Source organism: Nansenia antarctica, assembly GCF_963989245.1.
Source record: "Nansenia antarctica genome assembly, chromosome: 18".
NCBI classification, from domain to species: Eukaryota; Metazoa; Chordata; class Actinopteri; order Argentiniformes; family Microstomatidae; genus Nansenia; species Nansenia antarctica.
In genome coordinates this window covers 4,323,172-4,349,350 of record NC_137691.1, presented here as the reverse complement: position 1 = coordinate 4,349,350, position 26,179 = coordinate 4,323,172, and the positions used below count along the sequence as shown (strand labels likewise).

Here is a 26,179-nt window from a genome sequence, read left to right as displayed (position 1 = left end):
CCAAGCCCTAGCAACAGATAATCGTCCTATTTGACTTCCGTATGAGTAAATAGTGTATAATGATGTTGTTGTGAGGACAAAGTGAGTAAACATGTGCCATCTAACCTGTTCGTACTACCTGTGTCTCCCCCCCAGGCAAGACTTGGCTGCAAAAATGATGTCATCGGGAACCAAAGATTGCAACGATTACGATTGATCCTTTGAGCGATGTCTGTGCAACTGCAAAGTGTCTGGATAGGATAAGTAGTATTGAGGGACAATGGCGTCTGCTGCTGCTGTTCACACATTCAGCCCTCCTTGTCTGACTCTCCTGCCCTTCTAAGGGAAGTGTCGGGGAAGGTATGGTCATAGGGAATGGACCAAGGCCATCACCTTCCATGAGCTTAGAGACATTGCTAGCGTTTAAATCAAGATCCTGGGAGGAGGAGGATGATGGAAAACAAGGTGGCTGAGAGGGAGATGGAGAGAGTGGCTGAGGGGTCACCTGAAGAGGGCCCTGAAGACACCCTCCACTCGGCTGTTCCCGGCTTGTTATCCACTTCTTCTTCTTCTCCCAATCAGAGGGAAGAGAGAGAGGAGGAGGGGAAGGAGGAGGAGGAGGAGGAGGCGGACTCGCAACAATTACTTCTGGAGGAGGGAATAGCATGTGTTGTCAAACCTGCCCCTCCAGCCCCAGTCCAACCCCAAGACGATGCAGGAGAAGACATCGAAGGGGAGGACTGTGGGATTACATACACCAAAGAGGAGGATGATGATGAGGAGGAGGAAGAGTTCCCTCTGAGACAGGAGGGGACTGAGCAGGAAATGGGAGATGGAGAAGGAGGAGGAGGAGGAGGAGTAGCTGAGGAGACGGAGGACAGAGACGAAGAGGAAGGTGGTAAGGACACCCTGCGTGCGAACTGGGAGTCCGGATGGAGAGCCGGGAGGAGGGGAAGGTCCCGCAACAGTGGCGGAGGCGGGGGGGCGGCGTCAACCTCTGAGCAGCAGCAGAGCAGCCAGACTCCCTCCTCCTACCCCCCCTCCTCCTCCACCTCCTCCTCCTCCTTCCCTAAAAGCTCCCTGTCTTCTGGTGGCGGAGGAGGAGGAGGAAGGCACAAGCAGGCCCGGAGGCGCAACAACAACAACAACAACAACCACCACCACCACCAGGGCCGCGGCCGCCGGCAGACGGGCGCCCAGCTCGCCCTGGCCTTCCGGGAGCTGCTGTCGGAGTCCCTCAGCCCCTGGTGCATCTCCTGCATCCACATGGTGGTGGAGCTCATCGTCACGGTGACGCACCGCTGCGGCGTCGCCGTGGAGACCGGCGGGGTGGCGCTCTACGACCTGGGCTCCCGGTTCCTGGCCAAGGTGACGGACGTCCCCGGGATGAGGGCGGACGCCCAGCGCCTGCTGGGGAGGGCCCGGGGCGCCGGGGCGGGCCTGGCGGACAAGGGCGCGAGGTCGGTGCGGTGGGCCGGGCAGACGTCCGCGTGCTGCTTCCAGCTGCTCTGCGCCGTGGCGTTCCTGGGGTCCCAGTGGGCCCGGGGGGCGCTGGGCCGGCTCGGCGGGGAGCGGGGCCGGCGGTGGTGGGCCGCCGCGCAGGACTCCCGGGTCTGGGCGAGGGTGGCCTCGTTGACGGAGAGGGTCGCCGGGTGGATCAGGAGGAGATGGCGGCGCACCCAGATGGCGGCGGCGGCACCCCCACCTTACGGCTCCGAGCCGCCTGGCTGGGCGGGGAGGACGGAGCCCGGGCAGGAACTAGAGAGACTGCTGGCGTTGGCTCAGGTACCGGAGGACGAGCTGGACCCTTTCACCGTGCTGGGGGTGGAGGCCCACGCCACGGAGGCGGAGCTGAAGAGGGCCTACCGACAGCTGGCTGTCCAGGTGAGTTGACACACGGGGGAATAAGAAGGTTTTCCCACCCTCCCCTCCCCCGGTCAATCCTTGCGCCAAACAAAGTATACTTATGTTATTAGTTTTTTTAAAACCAGTTTTTTTAACACCAGTTTTTTTAACACCGGTATTTACACACATACTTCGTCAACAAAATGTATTTGTCAACTGTATATATATACACGTCACTTTTACATACCATTTCCTTTCAACAAAAAACATCAACGAAACACATAAATCATGCTGTTCCTATGAAGAGTGAAGAGTTTTGGCCTTGGTTAGGGGGTTGGGGTGGGGTCTGGTGTTGGGCCTGGGGACGTGGGGCGGGGGTTGATTACAGACAGCACGGCTGTCCAGATGAGTTAACAGGAGGGAATAAGAAATGGGCATCACACACTTAGAAGTACAGTGACTGCTGCTGAAAAGACGAGTGCAATAACGAGGGCTGTGACGGTAATTGAATAACCGTGTAATTGACGGTTATGGGTCTTGAGTCTTGACCATGAAAAAAAAACTAAACAACAACCATTTAAATAAACACATACATTTATTTTTCAAGTAGGCGCACTACGTCTACTAGGGTTAGGACTATTGACTATCTGACTATTCCATCATCGCCTCAGGACGGGCAGGAACAAAAGAAACGGGTGTGCCGCTGACAGGAAAGTGGTCTTAGCTGGGCCGGTGAGGACCTGAGCCAGAGTCGTTTTTTTTTTACTTGGCCGATCATGCGTCGCTGTTGACTCAGTGCCAAATGGCCAACAGACATCACTAAAATATAGCCTTGGTGCCAACATTTTAAGTACCTCCCTCGGGCCCTCTTTCCCCCCCTCCATTCTCTCACTGTCTCTTGTAAATTCTCTCTCAGGTCCATCCAGACAAGAACAAGCACCCGCGTGCCGGGGAGGCCTTCAAGGTCCTGCGTGCTGCCTGGGACATCGTCAGCAACCCAGAGACACGGAGGGAGTACGAGCTGTGAGTACGCACCGACCGACGGCACAGCACATACAACATGAACCATCACGTTAGACTGACTAGCACAGCACGTACAACATGAACCATCACGCGAGACTGACAGCACAGCACATACAACATGAACCATCACGCTAGACTGGCAGCACAGCACATACAACATGAACCATCACGCTAGACTGACAGCACAGCACAGCACACATAACATGAACCATCACGTTAGGCTGTATTCAGTTGATACTGTGAGGATGGAGCGGAGAAGGGGGGATGACTTTGACCACAGTCTTACAATCAGGGGTGCAAACTTGTCACCTTTCGGCGAAAGTCACAGTTTTTTAGATTAGCTAAAACATGATATAACAGCATGACGGTGATAGTGATAGGTAGGGCCTACAGTAATGCAAGTACGGTAGTTAGAGGGAATATACAGTTATGAGCTATGTACAGTTAAGATAATAATAATAATAACTTTTTATTTGTATAGCACTTTTCCTGCGAACGTTGCAGCTCAAACTGCTCCAATCATTATATAATAATAATTTAATAATTTAGTTATTAAAAGGCAATATTAAAAAGATGGGTTTTTAGTCTTGACTTGAACATATTTGCTGAGGTTGCATCTTTAATGTAAACTGGCAGTGCATTCCACAATTTGGGTGCATAAAATGAGAATGCAGCCTCACCAAATCTCTTCTTTTGTATATTTTTATTTTGTAGAGAAAACCGGCGTCAGAAGACCTGAGAGCTCTATTGGGCTGATATACTAGCAAAGGGTCTTTCAGATATTCTGGTGCTGTGCCAGTGAGAGCTTTATAAACAAGCAGAAGGATCTTGAAATCTATTCTGAACATAACAGGAAGCCAGTGTAGAGTCTCTAAAATAGGAGTTATATGAGCTCGTCTGCTTGTTTTGGTTAAAACCCTCGCTGCTGCATTTTGGACTATGTACAGTTAAGGTAGCGATGTACAGTCTGGTATGTACAGAAGTATAAATAGAGGTTATATCAAAGGAGGTATGTGCAATGTGCAAAAATATGGTATGTGCAATGGTAGTATTTACCGGGGTAAAGTAGTAAAAGGGGTAGTGGTGGTCTAGTGGATAGTGTGTTGGACTTCCGATCGGAAGGTTGTGAGTTCAAATCCCGCCTGAAGCCACACCACTACTAGTGTGCCCTTGAGTAAGGCACTTAGCCCTCAGTTACTCCAGGGGGAATGTCCCTGTAATTCGTAATTGTAAGTCGCTTTGGATAAAAGCGTCTGCTAAATGGCAAAATTAGTATTTGTAAACAGTGAAGTGAAGTGAAACTTTATTTATATAGCGCCTTTCGTACATGAATGCAATTCAAAGCGCAAACAGTGACATGTAAGACATCACTAACATGTCTGCACCTCACACAGGAAGCACATGTCTGCATTAACATGTCTGCTTCCTCACACAGGAAGCGCATGGCAGCGACGGAGCTGTCGAAGTCAATGAACGAGTTCCTCACCAAGCTGCAGGACGACCTGAAGGAGGCCATGAACACCATGATGTGCACCAAGTGCGAGGGCAAGCACAAGTACGTCGCTCACACTGAACAGCCATGACGTCGGTTTCATATGATATTATTCACAAAGAGCATCCCCTTCTGTCGATTAGATTCAACCTTTCTGTCATTGCACAACGAAATCAGTACAACGAAATTAATTTTTTGCTCTAGGCACAGAGTCAGCCATAGTCAGCGCCCCTGGAGCAATTAGGGGTTAAAGTGCCTTGCTCAAGGGCACAACGGTAGTGGTAGGCATCTTATATATGATGCCAGCCACCCTCCAGTCACCAGCTCACATGCAGCTCCCTGCTGCCCCGTTCTGTATGTGTCTTGGTGATGTTTGTGTTAACGTTGAGGACCTTCTCTTGTGTGCAGGAGGTTCGAGATGGAACGTGAGCCGGTGGAGGCGCGGTTCTGTGCGGAGTGCAACCGTCGTCATGGCGCCGAGGAGGGAGACCTGTGGGCGGAGTCTAGCATGCTGGGCTTACGCATCACATACTTCGCCTGTATGGACAACAAGGTTTATGACATCACAGGTACTGTCTGTTTAAAACAAAAAAAAGTGTTGGGGTAGTAAACCCGAAGTAAACCCTAAACCGTAAAAAAAAGTAGTAAAATGTAAACAACAGGGGCTTGTTTACATTTTACTACTTTTTTTTACGGTTTAGGGTTGAACCTAGTGTGTATATACAGATGGTCACAAGGTCTCTAAGGGAGTCCCCCAAGGCTCAATTCTAGGCCCTGTCTTGTTTACTATTGTCATAAATAACACTGGGAAGGACATGCTTGCAGCTAGAAGTGCATCTTTATGCAGACGACACCCTAGCTAGTTTACTCAGTTGCCTCTTCCCTGAGGCAGGTTGTTGATGAGCTCCAGACTGCCTTTAAACAGTTGCAGGTCTCATCATACGGTCTAAAGTTGATTCTCAGTGCTAAGAAAATCACATTTATGATCTTTTCCAGAGCTCGCTCCCAGATCTTAGATAATGTTAACAGGACTCAATTGAAAGAGTGTCATCCGATAAGTACTTTTGCATATTATGAACCTCGTAAAGAAACTGAAGGTTAGGCTGGGTTTTTATTATCGAAATAAAGCCTGACTCAATTTAGCAGCTAGGTAAAACACTTGTTCAGGCTACGTTCTAAGTGTTCTCGACTATGGGGACATTATATACATGAATGCTGCTTCCTCTACAACTTGCTGCCTAGGCTCTGTCTGTATCATAGTTCTCTACGTTTCATATCCAACTCATTATCTCGTACACATCCCTGTGTACGTTATGATCTGGTTTCCTGGCCTTCATTAAGCCTAAGGAGACACCATCACTGGTACATCTTTATTTACAAAGCCATACTGGGCAAACTCCCTTCATATCTATGTCATCTCATGTCACTCACCAGCAGCTGTTGGATTTTCGCTCCACGAGATGGTTGTTGCTCTACCGGGTACCCAGGATGCACTGGGAACTTGGCAGAGCAGCTCTCTCTTATTTTGAGCCCTGGTCGTGGAATAACCTCCGGAACACACTACAGTTTAATAATCTCCTCTCCCTGGGAGAGGTCAACGCTCTGATTAAGAAATGTGTAACAGAAGGGTGCAATTGCTACTCCTAAAATGGATTTTATAATATTGATCTGTTATCCCTTGTCTTGTTATTTATTATTTTTTATTCTCCAGTTGTGTAAACTTGTACCTGTACTGGTGTGCTTTCTTGGCCCGGTCCTCCTGGATAAATAAAGGTTAAATAATACAAATATAATTAAAAAATGTATAGAGTCAAGAGCACTTGAACTGAATTCAATGCTAAGCAAAGATTGTCTCACCTGACCTCTATCACCTGTCTCACCTGACCTCCCCCACCTTCCAGAGTGGGCAGGCTGCCAGCGGATCGGCATCTCCCCTGACACGCACCGCGTGCCCTACCACATCTCCTTCGGCTCCAAGAACAACGCCGCCAGCTCCACACGCCACCGGTGAGTCCCCGGAGCAGAAGGCTGTTATGATGTGACCGCTCAAAACGGGCACATATGCCTGAATTAGATTGATCCCTCAATGCTGGGTGCTCGGTGCTCGGCACAGGTGCACACAGGAATAGATTACATAATAACAAGTGACTAATTAGCCACATTTTAGGGATAGCCGAGCTCAGAACTAGATTTAGAGCCTCTTTGGTGCCTGTGGATTCTGTCTCTTGGCCAGGGCTTTGTTGCACAAGCTGCTTACCGTCTCAATGGAACTCCACGGGTTTATATAGAGGATCAGTTAAAACAGAATGAATGTTTTTAACTCGACTCTTTATTTCCGATGATTTCCAGGCCTCCCCCGGAGCAACCCCCGGGGCCGAGCAACCCCGCAGACTTGCAGGACTTTTTTAACCGCATCTTCCAGGGGGGACCTCCCAGCGACATGACCGCTAACGGGGGGTTCTTCTCCCCCCCGGGACCCCCCCCACACCACCCCTCTGGTGGTTCTGGAACCGGACCCGGAGCTGGAGCTGGACCTAGTGGACCTTTCTCCCCGCCCCCGCCTCAGACAGGCTTCTTCGTGCCTGGGGGGGGGCAGCAGAGGCCGGAGACCAGCGGCGCCGGCGAGACCTGGGCAGAGAGCGGCAAACCTCCTCGCAGGAGGAAGAAAGTCCGCAAGCCCTTCCAGAGGTGAGAGAGAGAGAGAGAGAGAGAGAGACTGCCGGGCCATTTTGAATGTGTCGCCACGGCGACGCAGGACACACTCAACGGACACAACATGGCAGCCATGTTTGTCTCTCTTGCTTATGTGTTCGCGTGAGCTCGGACCTGCCCTAAGTAACTACTATGAGTCGAACTCAGGAAGATTCACACGGTCAGGGGCTGCCACACTTTATCAAAGACCGGCTGAAAACCGCGGCGTGAGCCAAAGGAGAGGGACTTCTTTTAACCATGAAGCAGAAGGAAACACCTCAGTTGAAGTATATTTGTGGTTACGTGGGGTTATATGCCTCTCGCCCTCAGTTAACGTTTTTTTTTTTTTTTGGTGGGGGGGAGGGCGGGGGGGTATTTTTGTGAAAACCGCTGTAGCCATGCCACTGAGATCAAAAGCCTATCGCTGTAACGCAGACACATTTCCCGGTACCCTAGGTCTTACTTTCCTGCCGAATCCTGCATTTGCATGATCGCTTCATTACATTGTCATTTGGCTCTTGAGTTCCGTCACTGCTTCTTTGTTTTTGGACGAAGGTTATTTCGCTTCACGGCTCAGTTTTGTTCAGACTGTGTGTGGTGGGGGAATTGTGTGTTTAACATCAGAGGAGAAAGAGGCTGATTGATGGTGGCCAACTTGCTGGATGAACCCGTTTTAAATCCTGGAAGATGATATCTCTAAAAGGGGGGGGCTGCCCGGCCCCGTTATTGCTTTTACTCGCACCCCCTTTCCGTCATTTGAGCAACTGCTTATCTGCCATTATATCGCTTTGAATGAAGTTAGAGCGAAACATTTTCATAGTTTGAAACATTTGTAATTTATATTTGAAAGTTAAGTTTGTGAGGAGGAGTTGCTTTTTTTTCGACCTGCATCTCTGCCAAACTTGGATATCAATTATGTATAGCTCCAGTGAATACTGTATGCTTGATATATCTCTCAACACATCCGACCCTATAAAGATGCACTTTGTAAAGGCGTCACGGTTAAGCATTCAGGAAGGAGAGTCGACCTTTTTGCTGCTTTCAATCCCTTAGCCTTTGGTGTTATTGTCCGGAAGATAGATTAACATTCTCAAATTCTCAAACTATGTATGCATCCATTGAACTTTGATGTTTACTTACGTGATACCTGTTTGACGATTAACCCTGGTGTAGAGCACAATGGCTATAGGAGAGTAATAGAGAGAGGAGATTCTTCAACAGACACAGAACATAACAGCAGTTTGAAGGTTATCAAACACAGGAGCAACATGTTAAGACTGTAACAGGTCTACCCCCCATTTTATTTAAAGGTCCCATATTATGAGGAAAAAAAACGATCACCTTTCAGTGCTTGTGGACATACATTTGGGCCTCTGATGGGCCTGCTGACACATAAACTGTGAAATAAAAGAACACAGTCAGTTTTCTGTGGTCTGCCTATTTCAAAAAACATGCGATTCAACCAACAAGCCGTTCAGATTTGCCGCTCCGTCCTACAAGTGGAGTCTCATTAGAATTATACCTCTCCCCCCGTCTGAGTGTCTCCGCCCACGGCTTCAGAACTCAGTCACCTTTGAGAAGGTGTGCCGTTTCTTTAGCCGTATGTCATCACGCGGCGCGGGGAGCAGCAGCTCATTTGCATTTAAAGCTACAGACACAGAAACAGCGTCTGTTGAGAACAGGGGGGGTATTCCATCAACGTCGCTGAAGGAAAATCCAGGCTTATGATTTTTGATAACTCTCGCGAGACTTATCAGAATAAGGCTGGATTTTCCTTTAGTGACGTTGATGGAATACCCTACCCCGGGACTGAAAGAGAGCAGTATAGAGGCGTGCTAGAATGCCCTTAGATTAGAATCTGAGTGGTATTTCAGCAAAGAAACATCAATGACATGGTTTTGGAGACCCCAGAGACCTATTAGACCTATTAACGTGTTGAACAGGGGATAATATGGGACCTTTAAAGACAAGCTACCACTGCCTTCTCTTTTCTCCTCACTCCACGGTTAATAACAGTGTTTAGAGTAAACAATTAACAACAGTCAGACCTCTAACAGTGTATTTTACTCATCACAGCTAATACATGTGTGAGTAGCTGTTGTTTTCCTGTGGGATTACCGTATCGGAAGCAAATTCGTGGTGAAAGTTAATCAATCTAATTTCTCTTGAAAGCCAGAGAGGGCTAGGTTACAGGAAAGGATACAAAAACTGAGTCAATTTAAACGGTTGGATCACGGTTACGCTTCCCTGGTTGTACCTTTCTGTTATTCTGTGGATGGATTTGTTGTGTAGCCTTGATGAAGTGGGACGTACCTCCCTTGTTGCACATGTTTATTTGCTCTCCTTGAAGTGATATAACGTTTGCAATGCAATTGTCCATTTGATTTTTTTAATGGAGCTTTAATGTAGAGGTTTAATTTAATACCAGTTTACGCTGCAATGGCATTGCTATTACATTTAGATCCCCAAGTTGACTTGAGAATGTATGGCTTAAGTAGCAATCTAAAGCGGCAAGTCAACAACGGGTTCCACCAATGGATGAAGAGCCAACATCCCAGAGAGAGGTTTTTCTTTTGATATTTTTCAAACAGAATATGCAAAAAAAAATCAGACAATCATTGGGGTTTAATGTATGGGACACTTACATTTTCCAGGTTGTTGTTTTTTTTTTAGGCGGGAGCTGTGAGGAGTTGGCCTACAAGAGTTTAATACTACGATAAATCATCACTGTCCAGTTGATTTTATTTTATTTTTTTCTCTGGTTTTCATAATAAAGTTTATTTCCTACAGATGAACAAATGTTTTGTTTTGTGATTTTGTGTGGACTGTTTCTTTATTAATGTGTCACTCGTTCACACAGCTGAAAGTCTAGAGAGTTCTGATGGAGTAGAAAACAGGAAGTCCACTGACAATGCAGTTATGAATTTTGCTGTGAACGAAAGTTCATACTGCTTTACTATTACTACTATTTAGGGCCTACTCTTTCGTTGAAGTATCTACTACATAATAACCATACTACATACTATTTGGGGCCTACTGTGAAGTAAAATGTATGTAGTAAGTTATGTATGTTGGAAACATACTACACCTCATTCATACTAAGAAACTGTAGCTCAGTCATGACGTTCAAGTTGGTTCAGTTTCACTACCGTCCGCATCCCTACCTGCCCCATTGAATTGTGGGACTAAAATCTGAAAGTACTCCCTTTATAGTGTACAGTGAATTCATACTACATGGAAAGGTGAATTTTTTGAGTATACTAAACCTTCGTACATCTCACATCTAAAGCTCTACCGTCTTTGCTTTTTCAAATGGACCAATGTATAACAATGTTTTGTAATGACAACCTACACAACTGGGACTGCTTCTCACCAGATTAGTTAATAAGCATCAATATTTATTTCCTTATCACAGCAGTACTAACTAGGAGACGCATGAATTCCATCCAGACCAGATACTGTCAGATACTCTAAATCATTTTCTTAAAAACGTCTTCAAATTGGTCTAATCTTCCATCTAGTGTAAACTAACAGAGGCTCTTATCCGTTACTTTGCCTCAAATGTTTAGTTTCTTTTCCCCCCATTCTCTGACCTGACTACTCCACTATGGAAACAGCATAGCGCCTGTGTCCTTACGCACCAGACCTCTCTTCCATAAAAGGCTCTTTTCTGGACCGCTGCAGATTCCCAGAGCCGGGAAGGCTGCTCCTGTCTCACACACCATTAGTGTTTCTGTCACAAGGAGACGCTTGTGATATTTACCAAACGTCTAGCTGCTGTGCTCGGCACTACTGCTGTGCTCACCACTACGTCTCCTAAAGACACCCGCTTTCCCCCCTACTGTGTCCCTAAGAACTTCTATTGCCCCCCTTGTACTGTTTCTCTGTTTCTCCAGTGTAAAAAAAACAACAACAACTAGGTTTTAGAAGAAGGTGATAGGAGAAGGTTTTACCTTCTATCAGTGGCCCCGGGCCTGAGCTGGATTACTCTTCCTGCTACGACTGGTGGATTGATGATTCACTTGCTTAGTATTCAAATGTATTGATTGTAAGTCGCTTTGGAATAAGACGTCTGCTAAATGCCAAAAATGTAAATGTGATGCCACTTTAATTCAAACTGGGTCATTTTAAATAGCCATTACGGTAGGCTGAGCCCAGAGACCAATAACCCACCGGTACCCAAAGCAGGTTTTTACTGCTGAGTGCCATATAAAGGATCCTCTCCTCTCCCCACTAAACTACTGACCCACTTCTGAAGACCTTGCTCTGGATTACACTGTGTACGACCCCGTGCCTGGTGAGTGAGTTCTACTTGGGAGCATGTTCAGTTTGGGGTCAGGTGACTGGAGTTCAGGGGGGGGGCTCAGACTTATTGCAATGGGCTTGTGAACTTCAGACGCCTCACTTATGTTTGTCATCACTGATGATGTCATACTAGGTTACCACTGACCCATGATGCACCCTGCCAATCAGAAATCACACCGCTGTAAGGAGACTCTTATTCCTACGGAATATTTTTACCAGCACTGTATACATACATACAAAGTACTGTAGGTATAGTTTAATAAATGTTTGTTTACATTTCGTCATAATATTTACATTTGCATATACAGCTAGCTATTAAAAATACTGTGGACAGCATTGTTGATAAAAAACAAACACAGCCCCCACCCCCCACCCCCCCACCCCATACTAAGCATCACTCTACCAGCGACAATACCTCTGCTTGTGCCCTTTAACCGCCCTTTAACCACCCTTCCCCCCCCTCCCCCTTCCATTAAAACTTGTCTTTAAGCGCCTCGATGACTCTGTGGAGCATTTTACAGTCTAGGTACGCCACCAGCCCCCCGTGGTTGGCCCAGCGGTCCGCCCCCTGGCTCTGAGCGTGGGGTTGGTGGTAGGTCAGCTCCTGGGGGTGCCCCCCGCCCTCGCAGGGGCCGGAGGAGGAGGAGGAGGAACGGAGGGACTCTGCCAGGTCTACCATGCCGCCCCCCAGGGCCCGGAGCAGGGCGTGGGGGGCGCAGGAGTCCCACTTGAAGGTGCTGCCCTCGGAGAGGACGTAGACGTCGGCCAGGCCCTGGATCACACACAGGATCTTGTAGCCGGCCCCCGAGGCGTACATCAGCCTGTCTGGGTGGCCGCACAGCGGGGCCAGGGCCTCCTTCACCACCTGCTTCTCGCTGGAGCTCAGGACCACAGAAAGACCCTTCTTCCCTCCTCCTCCTCCTCCTCCTCCGCCCGTCCCCTCTGGGTGTCTGTCTTTAGGTCGGCTCAGCGAACAGACGTTGACGCTCCCGCATGACACGCCCCAGAAATGCTGCCCTTTCCACCTGCAACGAGCACATCACATCACATAGATCTCATTATATACTGTTATACATCTGTATGTACATACCATACTGTACATACAAGCTACCTTAACTGTACATAGCTACCTTAACTGTACGTAGATACTTTAACTGTACATAGCTACCGTAACTGTACATAGTTACCTTAACTGTACATAAGCTACCTTAACTGTCCATAGCTACCTTAACTGTACGTAGATACTTTAACTGTAGCTACCGTAACTGTACATAAGCTACCTTAACTGTACATAGCTCAACTGTATATACCTCTAAACTTGCCATACTGTACCTATCACTATCATTGTCATGTTTTTATATTCATGTGTTTATATAACTATTTGCACTTCTGGTTAGATGCTGAACTGCATTTTCGTTCGTCTGGTACTTGTCCTCTGCAATGACAATAAAGTTGAATCTAATCTAATCTACTCTATTAGCAGTAGCAAATGCAGAGGAGGCTTTTTGAAGAGAACTCAAATGAACACTTATTTCTGTGTATCAGAGTGGTGGCTGATTTGGTTCCGTTAGCAGTGGACATCAACCCTGGGAAATGTGCAGACCTTTGTTCAAATTGCTAATGGCCAGTAAATTAGTTCAATCGGATGTTCCATCATGGTGTGGTGGGGGGGCGGGGACCACTTCTACTCTCACCCCTTGCCCGCTGCGTCTTTGTGGTTGAAGGGCTGGTTGATAACGCCCATTACGGGGACCCCCGTGGCCCGGACGTAGACCCCGATCAGCACCAGGGCGCACTGCAGACCCGACGGACACAGGCGGCCCTCCTCCACCACCTCCTCGCGACCCTCAATGTACTGGCTGGTGGCGTCTTCAGACAGGAAAATAATCAGGTTGAAATTATAACAACAAAGAGAGTTAAATTAACCAGAATATAATATTCCATGTGTGGAACTTCCATGTGTGAAACTCTAGTTCTAGAATTCTACCCGGAGGTAAACAGAGTGAACTCTGAGGCAACTGAGGGTAGTCATGGTTACCGATGGGGTCTATCCAGATGCCCAGGTCGGCGGGGCTGAGAGGCACGCTGAGGCTCTCCGTGCCCGGAGCGGTGAACTCCGGGGGGTTCTGGTGGATGGCCCGGGCCAGGAGAGAGGCCGCCGTGCGGTCGCCGTCCAGAACCGTGGCCAGGAGGTCCGCCGTCTCCTCCTCGGTCCCACACACTGTGACCGTCACACTCTCACCTGGGTGGGGGCACACATACACACACACACACACAGACACACGCACACACACACACACACAGACACAGACACATGCACGCACACACAGACACACACACACAGACACACACACACACAGAGACACGCATGCACACAGCACGCACAGACATACACACACACACGCACAGACACACGCACAGACACAGACATGCACGCAGCACGCATACACACATACACACTCAGTCGGTAAGTCAATGTGTCTAGTTTAGTGGGGGAATGGAATTATGCACACTGTTATTATGCTGTTATGTACTTATACTAACCAAGTCCATTTTCAAACTTGTTGGACTCCTCTCCGTGTATGCTGTCAATCATCTCGGGAAACTGAACAAAACAAGCAGGGTGGGGAAAATACTTGACTGTTGTTGCCAAATAATCATTTGAAACATACTACAGAAGGCATACTACGAAGCCAAAGGCTAACAACACTACTGCATACTGCAAATACCAACCGACAAACACCCCATCACTGTCATTCCTCGTTCCTCTTTTTCAATGCAAAGCTGCTATTTACACACGACGACCACTAGTTGGCCGCTTGTAAATTACCCTGCTTCCTACACAGAAAAACCGCGAAATAGCTTTATACTAGCTTATCCTGATGTGATTTTGAAAATGTAAGGATACTGGGTGGTAGAACGGCACATATCTAGGAAAAGTCATGAAAGGAGGGTCCTGAAATGTGATCGAGTGCGAAGATATAAACATTTGTTTTACTCAAAAGGCTTCAAATGACCCCCTCACGGCTAAATTACCTCAACTCCAACGTCGTGGCGGATCATCTCCTGGATCACCACGTCGGCCAGCGTCTTGAAGTCCTGGACGAACTTCTTGTTCTTGTCCTTGCCGGTCTTCTCCTGGACCAGCAGCTGGAACAGCGGGGCCTCCTGCCTGCACACCCGCGCCACGCTGGCCGCCTTCTCCGACAGGCGCAGCAGCAGCCTCAGCAGATCAGCCATACCTGGGGGGGGGGGCATAGATATGTCAGATCAGCCATACCTGACACCTGGGAGGGGGGGGCGGGCATAGATATGTGAGGGGGGGGGGCTGTAATACAGTAGAGAGGGGGGGGGGGACCCATAGATATGTGAGGTAGGCCCCCCCCCCCACAAAGACACACATGCACAACTGACAGTGTCATTTATATTAGTTTTACATTTATTCTAATTTACAGCCTACATAATTATTGTTCTATTGCTCTTTTTGCCATTGTCTTTTAAATGATGTTTGCTTATATATTTTAAAAATAAAAAAAATGTCCTATGCACCAACGTCACCAAGTCAATTTCCTGTATGTGCAAATATACTTGGCAATAAAAATGTAAAAATAAAACAATGCGTGGCCACAGCTGTCATGTGAGCCGCGGCCGAGACCAGGTCACCTAGCAGGAACAGAGGGCCCATAGGAAACACTGCTGCAGGGGACGGGCTGGACAATCACAAGAGAGGTGGAATAAGGTGGAAACATGAGGCACCCTTCAAACCCTTGTCTAGATGTCTAGATGACTTTAGTCTGAGGGGAAGCAAGGCCTCACAGTGGTGATGTGGTGGCCCCTATTAGGCGGGAAAGAAATTCTGTGGGGTTATATAACAGCAATTTCAGAGACTTAACTAAATTATCCTGGGGGGGCCTGGAGATAATCGTAGTTAATGTGTGTGTGTGTGTGTGTGTGTGTGTGTGTGTGTGTGTGTGTGTGTGTGTGTGTGTGTGTGTGTGTGTGTGTGTGTGAGAGAGAGAGAGAGAGAGAGAGCGAGAGATTTGCCTCTGTGATAATTATAGCCTATAAATGAAACCAGGACATCTCAGAAGAAAAAAAAAGACCTCAATGTTTAACCTATGACCAATTGAGACTATTATTATCAAATATAAGCCACAGGTATTTACAGCGCACAGCAGCCTACAGGGAAAACAACCTGGCTGTATGTCCCACACATTTCAAAAATTCAAATATTGCGGCTAGTCAAATCATATATTTGAATTGTTGCTCAGTTTCTAATGTAGGCTGTATGTGCGTGCGCATATTCTCACGCACCTGTAGTTCATTAGTGAAGAAAAACACTTATCAACATATAACCCCCCAGGCAGTCTGGTATGGAAGCATATAGTGCACATCGGGTACATGAAAATGCAAATGCAAATCATTAGAATTGCATTTGAATTTGAATATTGTCTGAAAGAATGCATGCAAAAGTGGAACATGCAATTGCAATCTCATATTGCATTGGCATTTGAATTATGACAGCTATACTTCCATAGTCTGGCAGGCTACCTGACCCTAGATCAGATCGAGATCCGCCAAACTTTTTTTTTTTACCCAAACACACAAACACCCGACTGTACCTCTAGTACCCTACCGAACATAAGACGCACAGATGTTCTTACCGGAAAAGTCCCAAGCTGATTCTGTTCCGTGTTTTTCTCCGTCTATTATTGCCCTTGGAAGCTATAGCCTTCTTTCGCAATCCGATCAGAAAATGCTTTAGTCCTGGTGGTGGGGAGGGTTCTCTCAATGGGCGTGACGCAGGGGCAGTCAACGGTACCGCTACAATAAAAACACAGGCGACACTTTTTAAAAAGAGGAATACAAATTACGCTACTTCAAAGACGGGAGACTGAAGTCGCCTGTTCTGGTTTGCTGACGTCAGTGCAGATGTTTGCTGACGTCAGTGCATATGACGTCAGTGCAGATGTTGCGTGTTGAAGGAAGGGCGGAAGGGAGGTGATTTTCCACTGAGCGCAAAGGCGTTCTCTGCGCGGCTGCGTTCGTAAATTCGCTCCGAGAGCGCCCGAGCGCACACTGGGTTCAACGTCATAAAGGGACCAAGTCATTTGATTGGACAAGAGGCGTTCCATGAGTGCTGATCAAGACTTCCAGAGCGTGTTTACGAACGCACCCTTCTCCTTGCGTCGTAGATGTGGGCGGAGTTTATAATGTAGTGCCATGCAACGGTAGCAGGCTGCAGGGTGAATCTAACGTACCGCTAGGGGACTACAAGTCCTAGGCCAACAATGAATGATTATGTATTATGCAGTTAAACATGACATTTAGAATTGCAACAATGTCACGTCGACATTTAGGCCTTGAATAGACGTGTTCTCTACAGCGCTATCAAATTATTTCTCCCAAAATATAATAATAAAATAATATCCAACATTTGTATCCACATTTTTGGCATTTAGCATACATTTAAGCAGACGCCTTATTCCAAAGCGACTTACAATCATCAATACATTTGACTAGGTCAGTGACTACAATCATCTATCCACCAGTCATAGCAAGAAAAAGTCATCTATGTTCAGGCCTGGGGCCCATTGGCAGTCATGCTAGAAGAAGGACGATTTTTTTGGACACAGGAGAAACAGCACGGGGGGGGGGGGTAGTAGATGTCTCAGGAGGGACAGTACAGGGGGGTAGTAGATGTCCCAAGAGGGACAGTACAGGGGGTAGTAGATGTCTCAGGAGGGACAGTACAGGGGGGGTAGTAGATGTCTCAGGAGGGACAGTACAGGGGGGTAGTAGATGTCTCAGGAGAAACAGTACAGGGGGTAGTAGATGTCTCAGGAGAAACAGTACAGGGGGGTAGTAGATGTCTCAGTAGAAACAGTACAGGGGGGCAGTAAATGTCTCAGGAGGGACAGTACAGGGGGGTAGTAGATGTCTCAGGAGGGACAGTACAGGGGGGGGGTAGTAGATGTCTCAGGAGGGACAGTACAGTCGGTAGTAGATGTCTCAGGAGGGACAGTACAGGGGGGGTAGTAGATGTCTCAGGAGGGACAGTACAGGGGGGTAGTAGATGTCTCAGGAGAAACAGTACAGGGGGGTAGTAGATGTCTCAGGAGAAACAGTACAGGGGGGTAGTAGATGTCTCAGGAGAAACAGTACAGGGGGGTAGTAGATGTCTCAGGAGGGACAGTACAGGGGGGTAGTATATGTCTCAGGAGAAACAGTACAGGGGGGTAGTAGATGTCCCAGGAGAAACAGTACAGGGGGGTAGTAGATGTCTCAGGAGAAACAGTACAGGGGGGTAGTAGATGTCTCAGGAGAAACAGTACAGGGGGGTAGTAGATGTCTCAGGAGGGACAGTACAGGGGGGGTAGTAGATGTCTCAGGAGAAACAGTACAGGGGGGTAGTAGATGTCTCAGGAGAAACAGTACAGGGGGGGTAGTAGATGTCTCAGGAGAAACAGTACAGGGGGGTAGTAGATGTCTCAGGAGGGACAGTACAGGGGGGTAGTAGATGTCTCAGGAGAAACAGTACAGGGGGGTAGTAGATGTCTCAGGAGAAACAGTACAGGGGGGTAGTAGATGTCTCAGGAGAAACAGTACAGGAGGGTAGTAGATGTCTCAGGAGGGACAGTACAGGGGGGTAGTAGATGTCTCAGGAGGGACAGTACAGGGGGATAGTAGATGTCTCAGGAGAAACAGTACAGGGGGGTAGTAGATGTCTTATGAGGGACAGTTAAGATGTAGCCTGAAGACATGGGTCTTCTGTGACCCTTAAATACTCTTATCGTAGCAACATAAGCACTTCTAGATTTGTCTGGTATGACAACAAAGGCAGTAACATGAACCCATTACAGTGACTGACAAACTAAGGAGTGTAATGGTTTCAGTCAAGCCTAAATGTCCTTTCAGTTCCCATTACCGGTATCCATTAAGCAGCATTACGTATTACTGTGTATGTGAAGACTGTAAGGAAGGAGCTTTCATGTGGTTGGCCAATACAGTTCTACTGTCCTCTGCACTGAGGCGAGGCCGCTTACATAAACAAGCACTGGACGAGGAGTGTCTCACCCGTGGCTTCAGTCTGTACCAAGCTTCATACATCACCAAGCAAAGAAGAATCTCTACAAATGCAGGTAAAACTTGAATACTAACAATATAGTGTTCATGATGCAGATGCATTTGTATGAAATTGGTAGTTTTTGCAAAAAGAGAAATGCATTTTTTTGTTATCATGTCTTACCAATTTCTTTGCTGTGGTTGTGTTTGTCATTGTGTCACAAGACCATGGTAAGACCATACATGTAAGCACAATGTAGAGTTGTTTATAGAGGAGAACATGATAAAGATATATGCTCTTTACAGATAATTACAATTGTCTATACAACCGACCCTACTTTAGAGTTACCAATGTTATTAGAGGTTTTAAAATGTAAAAAATGTACCGGTAATGTAAAAAAAAAGAAGAAAAAAAAGACTTTTTTTCAAGATACTCTATTAAATTATATAAATAACAACATTAGTACTCTAAAGAGTGAAGTAGATGCTATAGAGAATAGAGAATTGGTAAAATAATTATATACCAAAAAGTTTTAACATGAAGTATGTAACAACTAATTATTACACAATTGATGTAAATGGTAATGTAGTGCTATGTTCCTGACAGGGGTCTCAGCAGAGGTCAGACCTAGAACAGTCAATGATCACCATCATCAATGTATTTCACAAATACTCTGGTCACAAGCGCGAGCTGAAGAAAGCCGAGCTCAAAGATCTTATCAATAATGAGATGAGCCAATTCATCACTGTGAGTCTCCTTCTCTCTCCGAATGTATTAAAAGGGGAAATGATTATTTGACAACGGGTTATACTCTAGTAGTGAAATATATCTTAACGGTGTTGTGGTCATTCACTTGTCGGATTACGCAAAAGAGAATTATTTTAATCTTAACTAACTAACTAAACATTAACTATACTAACTATATAAACATTGAGTGCAGCAGTATTAAGTACGCTTATTATTTTATTATTATTCCATTATTATCTGATGGAATTAATGCATTTGAACTGTACCTGTCTTTCACCCTAACTTTCCTCCGTAAAGAAAATCCAAGAGAACGACACTCTGGATGAGCTCTTCGCAGACCTCGACCAGAACGGAGACCTGAAGATCGACTTCCAAGAGTTCATTGCCCTCATCGCCATGGTTACATCATCATGCCATGACCTCTTCGTCACTGCTCATCAATAGTGGCATCATGTAAATGTCTTGCCTGTCGCCTTATTGTCTCGGGCTGCAATGTCAGGAACCGAAGCCTAATGAATGTTACTCTCTCTTACACTTGTGTAATGCGACGTAACAATAAAACTTGAAACTTGAAGCTGAACATTAAATGTGATGAGGAAGACTTGAGAATGTACGTGTCAGTCAGTTTTTCCAATGAGACAAATGACAACATGTCCAATACCAAATTGAGCCAGAGCCGCTACCCACTATCTATCGGGGCAGTGGTAGTCTAGAGGTCAGAGAGCCCGGCTAGCAATCGGAAGGTCGCTGGTTCGTTCCTCGCCTCAGGAAGGAGCTGCATGTGCCCTTGAGCTAGGCACTTAACCCCACAATTGACTGACAAGTTGATTTCATGGCAATAAATAATAATAATAATAATTATTAATATAATTATTATGATCAGATGTCACGGTGGACCTGTAGGTACTGTATATTACTGCCCAAAGGTCAGGGTCAGGTCAGGGTCAGGGTTTGATGTAGATTGAATAATTATAAGGTACACCTAATGCTGTGTATAGATTTTTATTATCGCATAACATTTTGTGTGCATTCAATCTCTAGAACATTAGGCATTATGAAACATTGAAATTACATTCTGGATCAAACTGTGCGAGTGTGAGTTAGAAGCTGCATCTGAGCCTCATATACAGTCTGTTTTGGAGTGTCTTTAGAGGGTCTTGCAATGCGGAGTGACGCATGTGAGGTTGACCGTACTGTCCAAAAGTATTCATAAGGCCTCTCCACTACACACACCCTACCCCTCTCCCTCTCCCTCTCCCTCTCCCTCTCCCTCTCCCTCTCCCTCTCCCTCTCCCTCTCCCTCTCCCTCTCCCTCACCCTCTCCCTCTCCCTCTACCTCACCCTCCCCCTCTACCTCACCCTCTCCCTCTCCCTCCCCCTCTCCCTCACCCTCACCCTCACCCTCTACCTCTCCCTCACCCTCTCCCTCTCCCTCCCCCTCCCCCTCTCCCTCTTCCTCACCCTCTCCCTCTTCCTCACCCTCTCTCTCTTTCTCACCCTCTCCCTCTCCCTCTCCCTCTTCCTCTCCCTCTCCCTCACCCTCTTAGATTACAATCCATAAATTCCAGCGTTCTCCTCCAGGCGTCTTCCTGGGCTGCGGCGTGGGGCGCCAGGTGCCCCCCCCAGGACGTGATCACTACGGCAACAACATCAGGACAACATGGGAAATAACCAGGAAATACACTCAAACACTCACTGTACACTGTTTCACCAACATATAGATTCTCTATTACAAACCATTGTAATAATATGTTTCCTTTAAACTGAGTGTAGAATTAATGAATAAATATATATTTTTAAGAAATATATAATAAACTATAAAAATATATATAATAATAATAAATATACATACATTATAATTGTATATATATATATGATAGAATATTATATAAAATAGACATAATTATATTCATATATATATGAGATATACATAATTATAAATAATATATCATAATATGCAAAAACAAACTAATGGAATAGGTGATGTCGTGCATGAGAGAGGAGGGTTCGTACGTTTTGGTTTAATGGACCACAGCGAGCTTCGTGCGTAAGGTGCATAAGGCGGCTCTATCAGATGACCTGCACCCGGATACGACACACGGCTGTACAGGTGAGATTTACCTGCAGCCTTCAGGATCTCCTCTATCTGAAAGCCAACAAGATTTTGGTTTAGCTTGTGTCATGCAAAAGTATAGCTACATTAGGAGTATGTACATAAAGTTTCATCTGGATCAGAATGATCATGATTCTTTTTTGCCATCCAGGATCAGATCTAACTGTCTGATTTCGAGTCGTATAGTGGAAATCGATCTGATCCTGGATCAGAGAAAAGAATCAGGATCATTCTGATCCAGATTAAACGTTTTGAACAACTGGGCCCTGGTGTTACAAGAACCTCAAGGCACATGTCCTGCTGTGTGCCACGTTGAGGGTTTGTAACGGTAAGGAAGGGTGCAGAAAAACGTCTCTATTACCTCATTCGCATTCTCAGTCGCTGCACAGCACTGGTCGTCTTCACCCACAATGTACAGCAGGGGGCAGCGCAGGTTCTCAACCTGCACACACAGAACCATTGTCCTCAACAAGTGGTTGCTCTAATCTTGCAATCTTGATATCAATTAGTAGAGAGGTATGGTTAACACCAGCTCAGTGGCCTTGCGGTTAGAGTGTCCGCCCCCTGAGATTGGGAGGTCGTGAGTTTGATCCCCGGCAGAGTCATACCAAAGACTATAAAAATGGTACCCGATGCCTCCCTGCTTGACACTCAGCATTAAGGGTTAGATTGGGGGTAAGACCCTCCGACATACCAGCGTCATGTCCAGGGGGGTGTACTTGTACATCAAGCCGCCTCACGCTACGTGAACAGGAGATAGGCTCCTGCCCTAAGGGCCAGGCTACTTACTCCCTTATGGTTAATACATACAGATGTCTTTAAAGGGGTTCTCAACCATATCAGTGTGTTTGACAGTTATTTGACTTTGAGTTATTCAACCCACCTTTGCTTTGCTCTCCGTTGTAAAGTTTTCAGGCAAGGTAATTCCTCTGAAAGAGATATGACCCTGCTCATCATAGCTCCAGTACGACGGGGTACTACACCACAATGAGTGAGACAAGAGAAGAAAAAAAAGAAATAAACTTTCAGCGATAACATACTTAGTATTACATTTTGAAATCCTTCTTTGAGGCATATTCTCATTCTTGTGTCAGGATTTGATATTGCTTCTATAAACCAAAGCATACACTATATACACACTTTGACATAATAAGATAGAGACTTTGCTGTTGGTAATGAATAATTCAGAATTATAATATTGTTATGTCTTTTTCGAAACTACTAACCAGTGAATGGTTTCAATCTTGCCGTCACTCTGGATATGGCTGTAACGTCCCATTGCACCATTGACAGTGATCACACACTTGGGCTGATAGACAGACAATAAGTGAACAGAAATCTAAGAAACCTTATGCACTTCTTACAACAATAACAATAATCTTCCTTAGATAAACCCTGCATAAATGCATAGACAATTTTCTGTTTTACATCAATGCTGGTCATTCCAACTTACACATAACCGTCACCTTCTGATCACAACAAAAGAGGTACTTAAGTTATCAGATTATTTAAGGCATAATAGACAATGAGTATAGGCCCAGATGACCACTCAGAGGGTCACGGACAGACTTACATCGACGCCTATCTGAGTGGCGATTATCAGACACAGGTAGACCCCGAAGGAGATGCCCATGAGCCCAATTCTGTCCTCACACACCTGGGGGTGGTCCTGAAGGATCTGGTACGCTGCCTGCGGACAATCATTGAGGAAATTCACGAAAATAACCCAGGAGAATTGGCCAAGATGCCAGTTTGTGACATACAGGGGTGAAAAGCATTCACCCAGCAGAAAACTAATAGAAACTCACTGCAAAAAGAACAAGTAAAATATATCTTAAAACTAGTGCAGTCAGACTAAAAACAAGCATATTGCCTCGATTTAAGATATTTCATCTTACTTAGATTTACTTTTTGCAGTGCAAGATACAAACTAACCCACTTACCCTATAGTAGTCATCCCCTACGCTGAGACTTACCCTATAGTAGTCATCCCCTACGTTGTGACTTACCCTATAGTAGTCATCCCCTACGTTGAGACTTACCCTATAGTAGTCATCCCCTACGTTGAGACTTACCCTATAGTAGTCATCCCCTACGTTGAGACTTACCGTATAGTAGTAATCCCCTACGTTGAGACTTACCCTATAGTAGTAATCCCCTACGCTGAGACTTACCGTATAGTAGTAATCCCCTACGCTGAGACTTACCCTATAGTAGTCATCCCCTACGTTGTGACTTACCCTATAGTAGTCATCCCCTACGCTGAGACTTACCCTATAGTAGTCATCCCCTACGCTGAGACTTACCCTATAGTAGTCATCCCCTACGTTGAGACTTACCCTATAGTAGTCATCCCCTACGTTGTAATAATCTGGTGGACCAGGAATGTCCTTGTGCCCGTGGTAGGCCAAGGCAAGACTGGCAAAGCCTCTGGACGCAAACAGGGAAGAACGGTACTCATTCAGTCCCCCGCCCATACCCCAAAGGTCCAATATAGCTGGAAATGGGCCTGGGCCTGTGGGGACCAAACATACCAGCACCCCGTCACTCAGGAGTACAGGACTAACACTGTGGTGATAGTTCCTTGTGTTTAGGCGCTGCATAATCATCCATCATCTAGGATTTAAGCTCTTCACCCACACATTTAATTGCTCAAGTGACAGTAGTATCAGTAGTCCTCACCTGGGGGTAAGAATAAGGTCCCCACGACTCCATTCTGCCGTATCTCTATTCTCCTAACGCCTGGTGCCATGTACCAGCGCTGAACGGTCACAGCAGCCAACTCCTGGTCTCCTCTCTGCCTCCGCTCCGTGGCGCTCTCACTGGGTGAAACGTGGCCCTCCAGTAAGGACAACTGAACAGAGTATGGAGTCTCAACGTCTTTCTTCCTCAGCCTGTGGAAAGGACATAAAAAAAAAAAGCTGGAACTGTCACCATCATTAGGAGCAAACTTTAGAAGGGTATTCTCTGAGGACCACCAGTGCTTTACCGGTTGAAATCAATTGAATCTTTTTTTGGTTCTGTTTACTCTCTGATTCCCACCTCAGACCCTCTCTTCCCCCAATCGCAGGCTGCTGGCCCCAGAACAGTCCCATCGGCTCACAGCCCACATAAGAACCCCCTACGGACTGGTCCCTGGTTACTGTGAGGAGGCAAGGCAAGGCAAGGAAAGTTTATTTGTATAGCACATTTCGTACAGCAAGGGGCAATTCAAAGTGCTTTACATAAAGCATAAGAAAATACAGCAAGAGGAGGATAGTAATGAACGAAAATAACAAGAGTAGGTATATATAGAAAATAAATAGATAAACATTTAACAAGATAATAGACAATGAATAAAAAGATATAGATAGAAGTGTTAGATCATAACCGTTGTAGAATATGACGTTTTTTTAGCTTAGTTTTTAAAAAATGCAGGGTTTGGGCCTGTTTGATTTCTTCGGGGAGCTTGTTCCAAGAGCACGCGACAGAGTGACTGAAAGCTGCTTCACCGTGTTTTGTTTTCACTCTTGGAACGATTAACTGATTAGAAGGGGGTTATAGATTAGGCGGGGGAGTGGGAGAGGAGTGAACAATGATAGGTCATCCAGAAATCACAGCACCTGTATAAATCAGTAATGCGACTCACAGTTGATGACGCCCTTGTTGTCTGTGTTGTAGTGGGAGAGCGCCTCCCACAGATCCCCATCCTCATTGTGCAGGTGTGCACACACTGTGACAGGGGAGTGGGGTGGCAGGTAACGGCCCTCCAGAGTGATCTGCTCGTCCATGAGGGCTCGGGTTGGTGTAGCTGTCAGACAAGGAGCTGGTCGACAGTTGCTCCTCCATCTCACTGTCCCTGAGATGAAGAAGACAGCAATAATAAGGATCAAACAGGATTTAATTCCCACTAGTTGCAATGCAGTGGTGTTGTAACAGGATAGGCCTAAGTTATATGGAGGGGTGTGGCAGCTCCAGTTAATGGAAAGTGTTGAAAATGAAATATAAAGTGTAAATGAAGTGGTTAGGATGTTAGTCACATAGAACAGATAATCTAGTCTGACAAACACAACACATGGAATATAATCTGTCTGATAAACACAACAGAAAAATAAAAAATAATGAATGTGCTCAATGTATAACGGTTCTCAGAGTAATTAAATCCTTAGCCACGTTACCTCCACGACACAGTTTCCATAGCCCTGCTCTCAGCATGGTCAGTCAGTCAGGCTAACGCTAACCTGTACGCAAATGTAATGCACAGTTCAAAAACAAAAGTGAGTATTATATTTATATTTAACAATATCAACTATTGTTAAATGTATTCAGTCTTGCTCCACTGAAGGAAATGTGTAGTACTGGACCAAAGTGTACGTTTAGTCTAACGTAATTAGATAATAACGTAATTAACGGAATTTCAAAAGGTGTGTATGTTTTCAAATCCAACGGAATTCGATGAGACGGAACGTGAGCTGCCATGCCCATATATGGTTCGCATCGTCTTAGAACAGACCGCGCGCAGTACACGGCGCTGAAAGGATAGCAGATAACTGAATTAAGATACTCTATTAAATGATATAAATAACAACATTTCTACTCTAAAGAAGAGTGAAATAGATGTTATAGAGAATAGAGAATTGGTAGAATAATTATATACCAAAAGGTTTAAACATGAAGTACACAATTGATGTAAATGGTAATGTAGTGCTATGTTCCTGACAGGGGTCTCAGCAGAGGTCAGACCTAGAACAATCAATGATCACCATCATCGTGGCTTGGGGTGGTCCAGTGGTCTAGACTCAGTGCACATTATATGCCCATGTCGGCATGGGTTCGAATCCGGCCCATGCCCTGCTTTCCTGTCTGTCTTCACTATATCTGTCCAATGAAATGGAAAATATGAGTGGGATTGCCCCACTCAGAAAAAATAACTTAAATA

The 26,179-nt window shown here is 46.0% G+C and overlaps 4 protein-coding genes across 4 annotated transcripts; 2 read left to right on the top strand and 2 right to left on the bottom strand.

Annotated features, from left to right (window-relative positions):
• Nucleotides 1-265: 265 nt before the first annotated feature.
• Nucleotides 266-7,269, top strand: dnajc14 (DnaJ (Hsp40) homolog, subfamily C, member 14). The gene is made up of 6 exons (XM_080548393.1): nt 266-1,863; nt 2,741-2,847; nt 4,283-4,402; nt 4,748-4,908; nt 6,241-6,346; nt 6,689-7,269. Exons 1-6 carry the CDS (start codon nt 430-432, stop codon nt 7,029-7,031), a joined length of 2,271 nt encoding a protein of 756 aa, XP_080404519.1. The 5' UTR covers nt 266-429; the 3' UTR covers nt 7,032-7,269.
• A 4,538-nt stretch (nt 7,270-11,807) lies between these two features.
• Nucleotides 11,808-16,070, bottom strand: inpp1 (inositol polyphosphate-1-phosphatase; the record flags this gene model as incomplete). The annotated part of the gene is made up of 6 exons (XM_080548188.1): nt 16,000-16,070; nt 14,372-14,577; nt 13,880-13,940; nt 13,374-13,577; nt 13,030-13,204; nt 11,808-12,360 (listed from the first exon to the last, which is right to left on the bottom strand). The coding sequence occupies exons 2-6, from the start codon at nt 14,573-14,575 to the stop codon at nt 11,808-11,810; spliced, it is 1,197 nt and encodes a 398-aa protein (XP_080404314.1). The 5' UTR covers nt 14,576-14,577; nt 16,000-16,070.
• A 2,354-nt stretch (nt 16,071-18,424) lies between these two features.
• LOC308173489 (protein S100-B-like) lies at nt 18,425-19,592 on the top strand (the record flags this gene model as incomplete). The annotated part of the gene is made up of 3 exons (XM_080548520.1): nt 18,425-18,477; nt 19,008-19,148; nt 19,446-19,592. The coding sequence occupies exons 1-3, from the start codon at nt 18,472-18,474 to the stop codon at nt 19,590-19,592; spliced, it is 294 nt and encodes a 97-aa protein (XP_080404646.1). The 5' UTR covers nt 18,425-18,471.
• Nucleotides 19,593-20,683: 1,091 nt separating this feature from the next.
• On the bottom strand, nt 20,684-25,455 carry LOC308173487 (peroxisomal succinyl-coenzyme A thioesterase-like; the record flags this gene model as incomplete). Its single annotated transcript, XM_080548517.1, has 9 exons — nt 20,684-20,784; nt 21,162-21,294; nt 21,623-21,703; nt 22,835-22,951; nt 23,601-23,776; nt 23,944-24,155; nt 24,304-24,403; nt 24,890-25,099; nt 25,419-25,455. 9 exons carry the CDS (start codon nt 25,453-25,455, stop codon nt 20,684-20,686), a joined length of 1,167 nt encoding a protein of 388 aa, XP_080404643.1.
• Between the last annotated feature and the right edge of the window lie 724 nt (nt 25,456-26,179).

What these genes read in the sequence shown, in the direction of transcription:
- dnajc14 (XM_080548393.1), top strand. Translation starts at nt 430, where the DNA reads ATGATGGAAAACAAGGTGGCTGAGAGGGAGATGGAGAGAGTGGCTGAG. An exon ending in ACCGACAGCTGGCTGTCCAG is followed by an intron (nt 1,864 to 2,740) that starts GTGAGTTGACAC and finishes ATTCTCTCTCAG; the next exon opens with GTCCATCCAGACAAGAACAA. An exon ending in CAAGGTTTATGACATCACAG is followed by an intron (nt 4,909 to 6,240) that starts GTACTGTCTGTT and finishes CCCACCTTCCAG; the next exon opens with AGTGGGCAGGCTGCCAGCGG.